Source organism: Triturus cristatus, chromosome 6, assembly GCF_964204655.1.
Source record: "Triturus cristatus chromosome 6, aTriCri1.1, whole genome shotgun sequence".
Taxonomy (NCBI): Eukaryota; Metazoa; Chordata; class Amphibia; order Caudata; family Salamandridae; genus Triturus; species Triturus cristatus.
In genome coordinates this window covers 1,779,351,738-1,779,369,310 of record NC_140589.1, presented here as the reverse complement: position 1 = coordinate 1,779,369,310, position 17,573 = coordinate 1,779,351,738, and the positions used below count along the sequence as shown (strand labels likewise).

The 17,573-nt window shown below is 41.7% G+C and overlaps 1 protein-coding gene across 2 annotated transcripts in view; it reads left to right on the top strand.

The window, feature by feature from the left end:
• Nucleotides 1–17,573, top strand: part of ADCY3 (adenylate cyclase 3) — a 335,432-nt gene that overhangs the window by 245,238 nt on the left and 72,621 nt on the right. For both annotated transcript variants that reach the window (XM_085613086.1, XM_085613087.1), the window contains exons 7-9: nt 2,169–2,334; nt 6,012–6,131; nt 7,676–7,818. In XM_085613086.1, coding sequence (XP_085469212.1) covers nt 2,169–2,334; nt 6,012–6,131; nt 7,676–7,818 — 429 coding nt within the window. The remainder of the gene's footprint in view (nt 1–2,168; nt 2,335–6,011; nt 6,132–7,675; nt 7,819–17,573) is intronic.

Sequence of the window (17,573 nt, the reverse complement as noted above, 5' to 3'; positions counted from 1 at the left end):
ACGCCAAATTGCTATTTGGATGAGTAAAAATTATCTGAAACTCAATGCCAATAAAACTGAGGTCCTTATTTTAGGCAAGCAGAAAGATCTTTGGGGCTCCTTTCATTGGCCGAATGAGTTAGGTACTCTTCCTCGGCCTGTTGATCATGTTCGCAACCTGGGCTTTTATATTGATGACTCTTTAACAATGCAGCATCAAGCAGTCAAAGTTGCTGCTACTTGTTTCACCATCCTGAAATGGTTGTATAAAATTCTTTGGATGTTGCCTAGTGATACCCAAAAAACCGTAGTCCATGCTCTTATTACATCACGGCTGGACTACGGTAACGTCCTGTTCTTGGGTGCGAATAAGGCTGTGTCCCGTAGGCTCCAACTTGTACAGAATTCTGCTGCCAGACTCCTTTGTGGGGTTCCCAGATGCTCTTCTATCTCTGAACATCTTCGGGATCTACATTGGCCTCGAATTGAAAAGCGGATCGAGTTTAAAGCATTGATCTTTATGTTTAAAATCAAATGGGGTCTAGCACCGGACTATTTACAGACTCTTGTCTGTCCCTATGTTCCGACCCGTCATCTTCGCTCTGCTCTACTTGAAAAATGTCAAGTTCCTAAGGTTAAACTTTCTAGAATGGGAGGTCGATCCTTTTCCTTTCTGGGTCCTACTCTTTGGAACTCTATTCCTCATGCCATACGTAGGGAAACTTTGTATCCCCAGTTTCGTCGTTTACTGAAGACCTGGCTATTTAATCAATAATTATCACAACTTAGCTTGCTGTCCAGGCACCGGGAAACTCTTGTTGGGTAGCTGTTGCGCCATACAAATTTAATAAATAAATAATAAATAAATTAATACTTAGGTCGGCACACTAAAACATACAAAAAGTGATGGATGGAATGCTTGAATTAATCTTAGCCACTGGTAATTACTCGAGGCAGAATCCCAATCCATCGTTATTTTGCACACTGTCACCACAGTTTGGACCCAGCTATATGCATATCAGTGTTGCCCTTGCTCCAATCAGAACAGTCCAGCCCGAACTACCAAGCCAAGTCCTCCCTTAACTGGAACACAATCAACCCAGGATCGATTTCACCCTAGTTAGGGCCTCATCAGCTGGGTACAGCTTGGTTCCAGTGGTACAGTGTGCACGGGACCCATGTCTGGGCTTACCCACTTCACTTGGGGCGACACACTAAAGTATACAAAAAAGTGATGGATGGAATGCTTTAATTAATCTCAGCCACTGATAGTTACTCAGGTAATCGGGCCGCATCCCAATCCCTTGTTAGTTTACACACCACGTCACCTCAGTTTGGACCCATCTAGATGCAAATCAGTCTTGACCCTGCTCCAATCAGAACAGTGCAGCCCGAAATGCCAAGCCAGGTCCTCCATGAACCAAAACACAAGCAACCTAGGACCAGTTTCGCCATAGTTATGGGCGCATCAGCCGGGTACAACTTGGTTCCATTGACAGTGTGCACGTGACCCACATCTGGGCATACCTCTCCCATTTAAGGTGGCACACTAAAGGGTGCAAAAAAGTGATGAATTGAATGCTTGAATTAATCTCAGCCACTGGTAATTACTCAGGCCTCTTCTGTAACAAAAGCAATACACAACCAGTTTGCACCAATTATGGGCTCAACAGCTTGGTTCCAGTGACACAGTGTGCACGGGATCAACATCTGGGCATGCCCGTCCCACTTGGGGCGACACACTAAAATATACATAAAAGTGATGGATGGAATGATTTAATTAATCTTGGCCACTGGTAATTACTCAGGCCTCTTCTGTAATACTTCAGTGTCCGGTGGTGTAAAAAATGTATGCACATGCCCATTGTGCCCCTCAGGCACTGTATGTAATATGGCCCCAGGTGAGCAAACCATGGCTGCTACAAGGATGAGCTCAGATCTGCAAACCACAGAATAGAAATTAACTGGTCAGTGCAGTCCCTTTCAAGGTTAAGTGACAGACGTCTCTTTTTGGTTAAGATTTGTGTTTTTTTACCACCTCTGAGTTCTGTTTTGTTCTGGTATGTCCATGCCATGCATCTCCTACATAGTTGTGTGTGAACAGTGGCAAACCAGCATCAGGAACATATTTTTGAGTGGAAATGCTTCTTAGATCAATAGATGTTAATGTCCCTCTGTGTGTCCTGCAGGCGAGTCCACATCTCTCAGAGTACCTTCAACTGCCTGAAGGGGGAGTTTGAAGTGGAGCCCGGTGATGGGGGATCCAGGTGTGAATACCTGAAAGAGAAGAGCATCACTACCTACCTTATCCTTGTGCCAAAACAGCCGCTGAATAAGAATGGAATTAATGGTGTGGTAAGTGTCTTTCCCATTGTAGCAACGTGGGGTGAGATCAACGACCTAGTCACATAACATGCTGAAAAAAGTTACAAATTCACTCCCATAGAGTGACTCCTAAGTTTAAAACAAATGTTTGATTTTTGTGGAATTTCATAAAGAATTCCAGGTCTGCTTCTAGATACCTAGGCAAGTATTACATATTTATGAGTCCCTAAAAGTGTTACTATTTCTGTACCTGGAAAAGTACGAGATGTGCAACCCTGGTTATATGCCCTTGCAAATGTCGCAGCGCAATCTTAGATAATACTTACCCAAAGGTTCGGTGGCCTGGGCTACAAGAGAGGATAGGAAGGTTGTGCTAGGTAGCAGAATAAGACATAATAGGGGTTCAGTGAGAGAATGCAGAGCATAGATCAGACACTCAGAAGTGGGTCATTTGTGGGCTGTTCGTGTGTTACTAAGGAGACGTCTGAGACACAAAAGGAGGTCGCTGGTTTGTGGGCTCTAAATGCATTGTGGTGTACTTTTCTTTAATGAGCTGCATCATCAACTTTTTCTTAAACTGGAGCAGTTGCTGCCTTTTTTTCAATTTTTTTTTACTCTTCTTAGTCTGTTGTATGATCGCTTCCTGCAAAAAGAACAGATGATGGATGGAATGCTGAACAAATCAACCATTCACCCCCAGTCACAGATCTGGGTTATATCCATAGTTTTTTTGCTCGCCACGCCATTCCATCTTGGTCCCAGCCATATGCAAATCATTCTGGACCCTGTTCCCCATGGAAAGAGCCCACCCTGAACTGCCATACCAGGTTCTCCCTGGACCGGATAAAAGCATCATGGTACCAGTTTTGGGGGTATCACCCCTCATCAGCCAGGCTAGCCTGAATCCATAGGCATTGCGAGCGCGGGACCCATGTCAGGGAATACCCTTCCCACTTAGGGTGACACATGAAAACAGAACAAATGATTGAGGAAATGCTGAACAAATCAAGCATTCAACCACAGTCCATCGTTTTTTCTGCTCACCACACCATTCCAGCTTGGACCCAGCCATCTGCAAATCAGTCTTGACCCTGCTCCCCCTGGGAACAGTCCAGCCTGAATTGCAGTGCTAGGTTCTCCCTGGAATGGAAACCAGAATCCTGGGACTGGTTTGTTCTGTATTTCATCCATGATTTGTGTTTTTTTGCTTTGTCACCCCAAGTGGGAAGGGTATGCTCAGATGTGTGTTCCGTGCTCACTATACCACTGGATTCAAGCTAACCTGGCTGATATGGGGTAGCACCTCTAAATCAGTCCCAGGATGCTTGTTTTTTTGGTCCAGGGAGGACCTGGCCTGGCAGTTCGGGTAGGACTATTCCCATGGGGACAAGGGTCAAGACTGATTTGCACATGGCTCGCTCTAAACTGGGGTGGCGTGGTCAGCAAACAAATGAGGGATTTAACCCATATATGTGACTGAGGGTGAATGTTTGATTGATTCCACATTTTATCCAAAATTAGTGTGTTGTTTTGCTTTGTCGCCCTAGGTGGGAAGGGTATGCCCAGACGTGGATCCTGTGTTCACTGCACCACTGGTTTCAATCTAGCCTGGCTGATGAGGGGTGAAACCCCGACACTGGTCCCAGGATGCTTGTATTCCAGTCCAGGGAGGACCTGGCCTGGCACTTTGGACTGGACTGTTCCCATGGGGAGCAGGGTCAAGATTGATATGCATATGGCTGGGTCCAAACTGGGGAGGCATGGTTAGCAAACAAATGATAGATTAACCCAGATCTGTAACTGGGGATGAATGTCTGATTTGTTCTGCATTCCAACCACTATTTGTGTGCATGATAGTTTCTTGCTGCAGGTGTATCAAAAAGTACCCAAGACGGTGAGCTTGTCTGTAGGATAAGTGTGGGGGGGGGGGGTACTGGTTGTGGTGGCTTTGTAAATGATACCTCTGGTTTTGAGGATGGTGCAGGGCGGCAAGGGGTGCCAATGGGGTTTCATCAGGATGGCAGCAACGTGATAACATTTCTTTAGCTCCTGGAAGAGATGTGCTACAGCATGTAGGATGCCCTCTTAAGTGTACCACTGAGGAGTCTGGGGGTCCTGGAGCAGAGTGTTACAACCATCTAGATGCAAGAATACAACGGTTTGAACAACAGTTCTGAAGTTGCTTCTTGGAAGAAATGGTTTCACTTTCTGTAGAAGAGAGAACTGGTACCAGATTCTCCTGTATTTTATTTTTTTGTTAATGTGTTCCTTGAGGGCGAGGTTGGTATCCAGGGTATATATCCAAGTGACTTGGCGTTTGGTGAAAGTTCGATTTCAAAGCCACCAAGGTTCATGTCCTTGAGGCAGCGTTGTACTGTTTCTTGCTTGTTATTGTAGGCAAATAACAGAAATTTTGTATTGGGGGCGGGGGGAGGGATTAAGCTTCAGTTAAGCTCTGGAAATCCATATCTGAATGATGTGCAGGGCGTGTCTGAGGTGCTGGACATCCGAAGCAGAGGAGACTTTCAAGCAGAGTTGTGTATCTCTGACATATCAGTAAATCTTGATGCTGTTATCTGTGAGTAGAGCACCAAGCGGCTCCATGTAGAGGATGACGAGGGCAGAGGACAGTATGGACTTTTGGGACCTGGACGTGCCCATGTGAACAAACTGTTGTTGGTTGAGATGGCAGGAGAAGAATCAGTGAAAGACATTGCTGGTGAATCCGATGTGAGATCCCAGGGTGGGTATGAGGGTGGGATGGCTTACTATGTTAAGCAGCTGGGAGGTCCGGCAATATCATGGGGCAGGGGTCCTCTTCATCTGTGGTTAGGAGGGCGATGTGTACTGTGTGTAAGGTCTCTGTGATGCCGCATGAGCTGAAGCCAGACTGGCAGTTGTGCAGAAGATAATTAGCATTACTTTGACCTTGGAGCTGCTTTTTCAATGGCATTGCCAATGAATGGTAGGTGAGTGATCAGCCAGTAGTTGGCCAGGCCTTGAGAGTAAAGTGTAGGTTTCTTTAGGAGTGGTAGGATCTGGCCTAGATTGATGGCTGAAATCATTTTACTTTGCAGAGTAGCCTGATATGATGCTGAATGGTGGATGAAGGGTGCATGTACTAGAAGCAGATAGAGTCTACCTGCACTAAGAAGGACTTAAGTATTTGATATAGCGCAGGATAAGGCTCATGGAGAAAATTATTGCCTTACAAACAGCACCTGTTGGCATGTCATAGCATATTTTTACCAGTTCTATGAAATATACTCAGAGTGGGTTTTGCTATACCCAGAGGACTCTCTCACCTCCTGCTGTAGGTGTATTGATGTATCATTCCACCTTCAAGGAGGGGCTATTTTACATCTGAAAAGTTCATCCAATCACCAGGCTGTTTGTCACATCCAGTTGTGTAACTTGTATATTCGTTCTATGCACTCTTTTCTGGCTACTTTTTTCCCAGGATTGTCAAAGCCAATAGTGCAAGCCTTATTGTGAATAACACACCTAAACTGAATTCATGAATGCCTAGTTTTACGTGTTAAATCCTGAACTTTTGGCTTTGCGAATGCTTGTTATTGTAGCAGATGGTAAGAAAGTATACTCAGGGGTTGATTTTATACTGGGTTAGAGAAACCAGGATATGGTCAGTAGTCAAGTTAGTACATGTATCTGAAACAATGCTAGACAACCTTTTTTGTTTATTTTAGAAGTTGTCCCTGACTTCATCACATGGGAATTCTCCATTGTTGATCAACACAAAGGAGTGTAATGGGAGCATCAACACCACCTGCACAACCCCGGATGAAGGTGAAGAGCTGGATACAAGGGTGAGTGGTCGTGTGAAAGATACCGTATAGCCGTCCCTACTGATGTTGAAATTCAGCCCTCAACACTAATCTAATAGCACCAACCTTATACTGTATTTCACTAAACTAAGTAAGCTTAGCAAGTGAGCCTCACCCTTTCCAGAAGACTGTGCGTCCTGATTCCTCACCCCCAACAAATCTTAAGAAAAAAGGAATGACAGTGACTTGTGCACAACAAAGTTACATTTGTTGATGCAGAAGAATTAATAGGGATAATGGAAAACGTTGTTAAAAGAGAAGAAGACAAAATGGTCCTTTATTTTGCTGAATTGGCATTTCTATACTTTGAACTCTAAACACTGAACATCATTGATAGGGAAGGGGGCAACCCCCATGCTTCAATTCCAAATTCATGTAAAAAGTAGTACTTACATTTACTGCACTTAGTGCCTGTTGTGCATGTCGGAGGGGTCTTGCTTGGTCTTTTCTCCACAACTAGAAAATACTGTCTTTAGGCTCTGATATTCTAGTGCATATGCTTTTGAGAATTACATTTAACAGCAAATCTGTACTAAATGTTATGTTAGAGATACATCTGTTGTGTGGATGTCAGAATATATTGTTTAAAACAATCATTAATGAAATGTGAGGTAATGCCACAAAGGATGGAACAACTTAAAATGTGAAGTATATAAAATTTATAAATCAAAGTCATTGTAAGGAAAGAAAGTGAAAATTATGTTTTGTGTAACTCTCAGTGCATTGCTGACAATGTCTCACATTGTTATCTTGTGATGTTGTGTCATGTCATGGTATACTATGTCCCATTGCATAGCATACCCCACTTTAAATCACACATCACATTTGGCATAAATGACATTAGAAAATGCAACAGGTATCATAACATTCCAGGTAATGTGTGAAAATTATATCATCATTTGTGCGCTCCACTCATATATTCCCCCTCTAAATGTATAGTCATTTGTATAATGTATTATGGAAATGCAGTATGTCTGCACATTTTCAAAACATGGTGGCAGTGTAATATGATAGAATTTATATAAAGCACATAGTCACATTTACATCATTACTTGGAGGAGATGTGTGTGTTTTATATAGAAGGGTAGTGAGGCTAGCCTAATTTGCAGCAAGAAATAAATAGAGCGTAAATGACTGGATGGTTTTCCGTATTAATGGCCCACATTTGTTTGTTACCAAAGATGACATCATATATGATGGCACAAACCACATCCCTAACGTCAGCACTGACCACATGACATACCGCGTCATTGTTACATCCATGCTTACTTGACAGAATCATTGCTGATGATAATCTGAAACCAAGATCTAAAATTAAATTTTATATGTGGAAATGTGCTGGTCTCATGTGTTTTATTGTATTTTCCCTCACTGAGTGAGGCGCAGAGTAGTGCAATGCAAAGTGTACAAAAAGCCAGGCCTGTCCCTTTTGTTCTTACAACCAAAAATCTGCAGCAAAGAGAGTTCAAACAGCAGAAATGTCCCCATGTTCACCTGCGTCTAACTCTTCAATTTCCCTTTATTAGGTAGTGAATCCCTCCTTTCCCAACCCCCGGCGACGCCTGCGTCTGCGTGACCTCGCAGAAAGAGTCATCGATGCCAAGCAGAACGAGCAGGAGCTGAACAACCTACTAAACGAGGCCTTACTGGAGCGAGAAACCGTCCAGGCGTAAGTACCTCCATTTTGTAGCTCCAGCTTCTCTGTGACCTAAACAGCCTAGTGAGAAAAAGACAAAGAAGGTTGTATGAACACAAGCTTTGTACTGTGTATTCTTGAAACTTTAAAACTGCTTTTTTCCTCTACCCATGACTGTTTACCTTTCTGTGTAATTTGTACTTTAAAAACTGATGTTTCTTCCTACCCATGTCTGTTTAAATTTCTTTCCTAATTTTCCCCTATACTGTACTAATGCTTGTAGAAGGCAATCCACTCCACCCCTTTTTTCCGAGGTAAAAAGGCAAAATACACCTCAGAGGCTAACCAGAGTGTGTTTAAGAGACTGCTTAATCTGCTTTAAGGTTTAAACTGTGTTTGAAAAGTGTATGTAGTACACATGTTTGGCTCGAAAAAGCAATTTGTTTAAGTGTTTTCGAAAAGCAGTATTTTTAGTGGCTTTAGATAATCAGATTTTGTTTTTGTATTTGTTATACGAGCTCTAGACCTCCTCTCCTAAAGAGGATGTTCTTTGCATGTTGTCTCTTATCGGAATGCATTTTCATCTTTTGCTTGGTAACCAAGTCCTTCTCGTGAGTTGTCGTCTCATCTTTCTTTCTCTGATTGGTCCATTGAGGTAACTTGGTATTTATTGCTCTCCTGAACATCAAAGTCGCAGGACTTTCACCTGTGGTCGAGTGGGGTGTTGAACGATAAGCTCTCAAGGTAGAATTCAATACAGATGTCAAATTGAGCTTCTCGGGAGTGGCATACGGCACTGCTTTCTTTAGCATACTCATAAAACGTTCAACAAGTCCATTGGCTTGTGCCCACATAGGTGTGCTCTTGTGAGAGCCTTTATTTTCAAAGGCTCTAAGAAATGTCTGAACTCTCGACTGTTGAGAGGCAGGCCATTATCAGACTTTACTTTGGCTGGAACACCCCATGTCGCAAAGATGCCATCTAGTTTTTCAATGTCTCATTCTTGAGTTGTTGATTAAATATCTTCAATTTGTGGAAATCATGAGTATTAATCCATAATCATCAATAGATGATGTCCAATGTCATATGGGCCGAAAAAGTTAATGGCTATTCTCTCCCATGAATGCTTCAGGAGTTCTGAAATGTTCAAGGTGTGGTGAATAGTTTTTGTCGAAAGGCAGTTGCATAAATGACAGGCCTTTAAATTCCTTTTCAACCCTGTCATCAAGGTATAAATAACCAACTCTGTCTTAGAGAGCTCGTTTTACATCATGGGCTAGGTCAAGTATTTTCTGTCTTAGACTCTCTGAAATCAGAATTCTTGACCCTCGTAATATTACTCCTTCCTGAGTTATGGACAATTCATCCTTGACATTTTTGTACTTTTGATATTCACCATCACTGGTGAGCGGTCGAGCATGTTGGTTCCATGACTCGTGTTAATTATATCCTTTAGCTTTAACATGTCACTTTCATGGCTCATTGCAGATGATAATCTGGGCTAACGAAATGGCAGCTGGTGTGTTGGATTTTGCAGTGAAGTTGATATAGGCCTCAGCCTTCTTGGATAGAGCACCGTGACCTTGTATAGGCACTCTGGAAAAGTAGTCAGCAGGGTTCTGATCTTTCCCTGGATGATGCTCAGTAGTATAATCCTACTCTTGTAACTGTAGTCCCCATTATTCAATGCAAGGAGCCATTTTGGCCTTTGGGTTTCCCAATATAGTCAACAAAACTTGATGATCATTTATTGTAAAAGATTTTCCGTTCTGGAATACATGGAAATGTTCACAAGCCCATACCACAGACAAGCTTTCGTTCTCAGGTTGTGAGGAAGCACGTTCTGTTTGGGACAAGCTTCTACTTGCATATGCCACAATATGCCTTTGAGCATTCGGGTGGCCAGTGTGCTGTGCAAGGATAGTGCATAAGCTCACTCGGCTAGTGTCAACAACAACCTCTGTATAAAGCTTCCGATTGAAATATGCCATTTCAGTGACGTTCTCAATGGCTTGTTTAATTTTCATGAAACTTTTCTCACATTCATCTGACCAATAAAATGAAAAATGTTTTCATCAAGTCTCTGAACGGATCACTGACAGTAGCACAGTCTTGTATGTTTCTGGAACAGTAACTGGCCATGCCAAGAAATTAATGCACCATGGAAACATCTTGTGTGGGATCAGCATTTAATAGCGCTTGTACTTTAACAGGATCTTTGATAGGGGTTATGACACCCCTATCAAAAACAGATATGGCCAAGGAATTTTAGCTTTGTCTTATGGAACTCACACTTGTCTGCATTCAAAGTCAAACCTACTTCGGCGAATAAACTGTGGTGATAGTTGTGCACCTGTCAAACACAACCCCTATGCTTGATCTGGGTTGTGGTGCCTGGCGCTGAGGTCGTACCAGCTCACTTCACTCAGGTTTTGTTGAGTAAATAACTATTTTATTCTTGGGTGTCTTTTTGCATGCTCTTTGTCTTCACCACGTTCTAATTTTACTTTTATCTTGCACTTTGTGATTATCAATAGCTGCTCTTTGAAAACCTAGTTGTATCTGCCTTTAGCGTTCATGCTCCAGATTACATATGACTGTATATTGAGTAGCAGAGCTGTACCTTTACGTATGATCTGACCAGCAAGTCCTCGTTCATCGATACGAAGATTTCTTTGCAATGCTTCCATAATATTTTACTTCTTTATGGCGGCTGGAGTTGTGCTTTGACTCCACATGCATTAAGTGTTGGGTTACTTAACTTGTCCTCGTTGCTAGTTGCAGCATACTCCCCAGCCTGGGTACCCACAAAGCACTATGCCACAAATGGAGCTTAGTAATACACGTCTTTATTCTTCTGTGTGTTGCCGCAAACTCCACATTCTAAAATAGCCTTCAGTGCATTCCGCTTTAGCACTTACATCAGTTCTAAGGAGTCCATCTGGAACCAAAAGAGTTCCATCATTTCTAATTCGCAAGACACTACAGGTTAGAGTTCTCATTGGCTGATAGGTCAGTGAGTTCTGATTGGTTCCTAGGAGCAGAGTTTCTATTGGGCTTAGGACTTAGGCTTTAGCTCTTGTTTGGTTGCTAGGGCTCAGGCTCTGATTGGTTGAAAGGACCAGGTCTCCGATTGGTCCTAGGGCTAGGGTTCTGATTGGGTACAATTAGTGCTAGAGTTCCCATTGGCCAAAGGTCACCTGACCTAGGGCTATTTAACCTTCGGTTTCAGGGTGTCTCAGTCCAGGCATTGACACTAAGGGCGGATAGGACAAAGGCAGTTGTCTGTTTGGGACTGTTCAGGCCTAGGGCCAGAAATGCTGCACTTTTTTCCATTCATCAGTCGCCACCTTAACTCATCAAGACCATCTAAACATAATAACACACTCACAGCAAATACACTCTACTTATTTACTACAAAGAAACCCTATCCACATTTCAGTGTCTCAAAAACCACTACAAAACCCCACGAACCACACCTATACACCCGTCTACCCCAACTACCAAGCAATAGCACCTTCATTCTCACACAAAACACCACGCTGCCCTATACCACTTACAAATCCACATATCACCAACACAACACAAAGCCGCATTATACATAACGTTAATCCATCCAGGCACACACTCCCTGCTCATACAAAACCCCAGGTATACCCTGTACATGCTCCTAACAGACCCCATTCTTTCACCACCAAACCTATACCAGCATATCATCCACCAACACTTCCTCTTTTTACCAAAAACATATAACCAAATAATCCTTTATCTCCACTCCACCACACATATTACCTCTTCCAGCTATCAAATCTAACACAAACACTCATAACTCTTGTCCAGCCCATCTCACATACACATTCTTTTCCACCCCCTTTACCATTCAACTTCCACTCACCAACAGTACTTTACATACAAATCCTTCTCAGAAAACCACTACATCAATGTCTCCTCTCACAACTCAACAAAAGCTAAGCATAACACGCATACCAGCTCATCAAAGTCTCCACACAATTTCATAATGCATTCAGTCACAAATTAGAAACATACACCCACTCCCACCCTCATGACTACACAAATAACACACAGCCTATACCATCTTTGATCGCAAATCTTCTTTCTTTGCCAACACCTACCACAAATACACCCACACAACTCTCATTCACCCGCCTCATATCCATTGCACGATTTAAAGCCTTAAAACATTACCCACATGCTCCACCATCAACCCTAACCCATACACCTTCTGCCCTAAACAGATGCAAACAAAATAAACAATAGGCCACTTTTCACAACTTTGCATCTTCATGTCTATTACACAACAAGGCTACTCTATAAAAACAAAAACAACACAGCTCACCAACTCACTTTGAACCACTATCTCCACCACCTACACAGGCAGACCTAACAAAGTGCCTTCTAAGCCTGCTGTACGGGGAAAATGATATAGGAAAACAATACTATTGCTATACTCATACAGTTAATACCAGCACCAATTACACATCTGCTACAAGTTCACAAACTGCTGCTCACTCTTCTAGGAAACAAAGTCACACAACCACCAAAACACAGTCTCTAAACTGCCTACTAATAAATGCTGTATCACTCCCTAAAAACAAGCACCACATCTATGACCTACTAAGTGACACACAGCCTGACTTACTTTTCATAACTGAATCATGGTTGGGAGATGAAATGGCTCCAGTGCTGCATGAAGCTGTTCAAACTAACAAAAAACTATATAGGCAAAAGAGGAGGAGGAGGACTAGCTGTTATATTCAAGCAAACAGTAATTCACACTAAAGCTGACGTTTCCATATAAGATTGTGAGGCACTCATCACTAGATGCAACCCTACACCAACTTCCTCCTGTAACTTCCTCCTCCTTTACAAACCAACACCCAGTTAGGCAACATTCCCAGAAGCATTTCTAGACACAGTTTCAAACCTAAAAACACTACACTCCAACCTATGCATTCTTGGTGACCTAAACAGTTGATTTGACAAATCCATTAAGCCCAATCCAAAAACTATTATCGCTGGCCTAGTCACACTGAACCTATATCAGATCGTACACAAACTCACACACATCGCTGGACACATCCTAGATGTCTTTTTTGCAAATCCAGAACTAATTATCTTTCAAAGAATAACTCCAGCCGCATGGTCAGACCACTATTTGGTAGCTTTCCAACATAAAACACCACAAATCAACACACCTAAGACCACCTTGCACACACCTATTCACTGTGGAACAAGCGCAATTTCTAATACTTAAAAATACAACTAACATCTAGCAGAGATCAAGACACAATACATTCTCTTTAAAACCTTTGAGTGGTTACAGGAAGCGTTTGATATCCTAATACCACTAAGAACAACAAAGCAGGACAAAAGAAAACAAGCACCTTGGAGAAGGTTCAGAACTAAAAAAGATAAAACAACAAATTAGAAAGCTGCAACAACCCTGGCTCAAAACAAACCGCAATCAAGACAAACTTCACCTACACAAACTTAAGGTACTTTTCAGACAGAATTCGAAATGCTACAGCGCAAATAAAGAATTTTATAAAATTGTCACTGAATTTCGTAAACCTAAATGCACAGAAAGAACTCATCCCATCACTCAAGAATTCACTGACAAACTAGCAGATCATTGCACAACCAAAGCACACGTTAGACTCCTATTTGAAACAAAGGAGAACCATCAGCACCAACCCATTTCCAAAAATCTCCTCCAAGAGTCTGCTAACCCAGCCTCTGCATTTCTTTCAAACAAATATTCATGAACCTGAGATTTTGGGCTAAGCAAGAAAAGGCACTTAGCAAAGACATTTTAAAGGAGTTTCTCTCCCTTGACCACATCATCCACTTCCAATGGCTACAGTATATAAGAGCAGGCCCGTGGTGTTCATAGAGGGCAGTGCCTCATGCCCTGTGGCTGGGACGGTCAATCTCCTCAGGACATGATGCTCTTTTTAATGTTTTGTAGTTTTTATACGGCTCCCAGAAAATGTATTTACTATCCCTATTCTTAAAAAGGCTTGTTTTAGGAGGGTGAGACCAGCTTTTATCTTTTTACAACTCCTCTCAAAAGACACCGTTTTGTACATATGTATTTAGACTACCCTGGTTGTACTGTATTGTGAATTTGTTTTCTGGTGAAGTTTTACTGATGTTTGTATGACTTTTATGGTTTTATTCGTAAAACCGGATAAAGATTTTCATAATGATGATGAATCTGGTCAAAGCAAGCATCCAAGCTGGATGACCTTCTGACCCATGTCAACCACGAACCTTCAAGTACAGTCTTTTAGCTATCTCTGCTTCCACACCAAAAAGAAGAATCAATAATTCTTTAACTACGGGAATCTTTCCATAAGACCTAAAAAAGGCATACAACCACCCATTAATAAAGAAAATAAATCTGGAATCGCATGAACCCAAGAAATACAGATCAATTACAAATGGACTGTTCCTGAGGAAAACTGATACAAAGAGCAGCATTTGCCCGGATGTCACAATTCAGTGTGGATAACTCCATACTTTCAGGCTACTAAACAGGATTTCGCCCCGGAAGAGGCACAGAATCTGCCCTCATCGCCATCTGGGATGACCTTACAAACATGGTAGAAAGGAACGGGGTAGCTGCACTACTTCTCTTGGACCACTCAGCTGCCTTCAACACAGTTGACCATGACACTCTAATACAAAGACTCTACGAAGCCGGCATAGAGGGGACTGCTCTCGACTGTAACACATCCTACCTTCAAAACAGAACAAATGTCATCCATATTTTCCCATTCTCATCTAAACCGTTACAAAGCAGGGATCCCTCAAGGCTCTATCATCTCACCCATGATTTTCACCATCTACATGAAGTCATTAATGCCAATGATCATTGAATTTCAGCTCACATGCTATAACTATGCAGATGACACACAAATACTTGTTAAACTGGAAAGCCCCAAAAGACATTGGAAACACAAAAATCTTTAGTTGCCTCAGAGCTGTTGATCAGCGGATCAAATGGAGCCATCTCAAATTGAATGCATCTAAAACTGAAATACAAACATGTAGGTATTTTGAAAAATGATGACCCACTCTGCGCCTGGTTTGACAATCTGAGACGACCGCCTAAAGTATCTAAGGAAGTAAAAAACCTTAGAATTACCATGGACTCCAAGTTATCAATAAATGCCCAAGTGGACAAATTAGCAAACTCAAGCTTCATAACTATGAAAACTCTGTGACGCATCTTCCCCCGCCTGGGATTTCGACACAAGGTCCAGGCTACTATCTCTCTTGTGCCGTCTAAACTTGATTACACCAATGGCCTCTACCACAGATCACCTTTATCAACTATGAAAAGACAACAATAGATTCAGAACTCTGCTTCCAGACTACTTTGTATCACCCACAAAGCAGTACATGCAACAGGACCTCTTTTCATCAGGAATAAAATCTCCAAATACATTTAACAAAGGAACCTCCGCTCCAGATTGGCACCTCGCTTCAAACCCTCTCCCCCCCCACCTCCCCAATACGAGAACCAAAACATAGGTGGTACATCTTTCTCTTGTCAAGCAGCCAAACTATGGAATTCATTACCCCAAACAAGATCCACAGATAACAGTCGTATCTTCAGAAGACTACTCAAGAGTTGGCTCTTTCCTACATAACCATCTTACTTATACACTAATGTACAGCATATCCCGTGTATGTAAACATTTGTAATTTGATGATATATATATATATATATATATATATATATATATATATATATCCTGAGAGAGAGATATGTGCATTTCTTTGTACAAATATAAATATGTATAATGACTGTTTTAAAAAATATATAGATATTCTTAGTTCTGCTTAACAAATGTATATATTACTTATGGTTAAATATAAATATTCTATGCTTAACATGAATATAGATCACTGCATAGGTTTCATATTAGTTATTTGATTAGATGCTTATTTGTCTTTGTTTTATTTATCTATCAAAATATGCAGATATGACTATTTTATCTACAAGTGCTTCACTATTGAAATATTGAGGAAAATATAAAATTAAAATAGCATATAAAACTAAAATTTATAAAAATACACATATGAGCTACAAGTACTGCAACATTTGAAAGCCTTGAGTTTATACAATACATTTTTAAATCTCAATACAGTATCCTCCTTATACATGTATACCCTTTGTATGTAGTCATGTATCTATATATTTATTACTTTACTCCTACTGTAGAAGAAAAAAAATACGTTGACTCTTTCCAATGCAATACTCTGTCTCACCGTACACCCTCTCAATACATCTTCTACCCGCACTCTCTGACTCATCCGAAACCTCCTTCTACGATCTCCAAAATAACCCTTTGTAGACTCTTCCCTCCTCTATCCCTCCTTGGCTTACCCCAGACCGAATTTTACTACCATGATCTCCCCAAAAACCTTTCTAAATTCTTCCCTCATGTATCTCTCCTTTGACTCATCCCAAACCTCATTTTACTACCATTATTAACCTAATCCCTTTCTAGAGACTCTTCCCTCCTACATCTATCTTTTTACTCATCTCAAACCTCATCTTACTACTATGATCGCCCAAAAAACACGTTCTAGACTCTTCCCTCTTCTATCCCTTCATTAACCTGTTCAATCCAACTTACAGACTTGCATGTCACTATTGTAGACGAATGCTTCCACCCGAATGCAACATCAATCGAGATTGGTAGAAGAAAAAGTGGGAGGAGCCAAGTTGTGGTAGCGTACATAAAGCGCTGAAATGGAAAGGAGTCCAAAACACAGTGCTTATCCTCCTGTATGTAATCAACTCACACACATCATTTGTCGTACGAAAAATATTTCTTCAGGGATATGACTCCTCTCTCTTGGGGTACACCCTGAAACTGGCCCTGCCCCAACAAATTGTGACCAACGAAATCCTGTTAATAGTATTTTCAACATCTGGGTAAACAACATCGAGAAAGGACTAGCGGCAGACCTAATGGAAGCCCTGGCAGCCCATGTTTTAGGTAACAAGTAAAAGGACCCACACATACATGTTGTATGATGCTGGTAATTGTGTTCACTACCAAAGACAACCTGATAGCCAGTCAGGTAGCCCAATCACCTCTCTGCGCCTCCTGAAGGGGGAGCGCTGTCCACATTATGAAAACGGCCACTGAATCAGTTGAAAAGAATTTGACAGGTTTAACGTGTTCATCCCATCCGACACAAAAGCCACAAGACTACACAGCTCAAGACCTGCTAGAACCCCTTCACCTCAGAATAAACAAGCCCGTGAAAAAGCGCTGAAAAACAAGGGAGCAAAGATGCCTACAAAATATACGGCTTTTTATAAGGTAAATCGGCTACACCCTTAATCAGTGTGCCACTGAGAGCAAGAAAGACATGCAAACCCAGTCCTTTCAAAGAAGGCTGCTTGGAGGAAAGTCGTTCTGGTCTGATGATGTGCTTTAATACAAATATATCAGCTATATTACTGAAAAGAAAGATTTTGTAGGGTTCTAACTAGATATTGCAAGGCTATATATGAATATTTTAACAGCAGCCCAGATTGACTGGGTCGCCAGCAAGGACAATCATATGCCCTAGAGGGATGTTGATGTGTCCAATTATATTAATTTGACAAAAGCAAAAGTTATATTTTTAATAAAGTCACTGGAGAAGCAGTGCTCATAAGAACACTGTTCCCAGAAGAATAATGCCTTCGAACTTGCCCACTTCCGCTTCACCAGGCACGCGGGACAGTCAGTTCCACC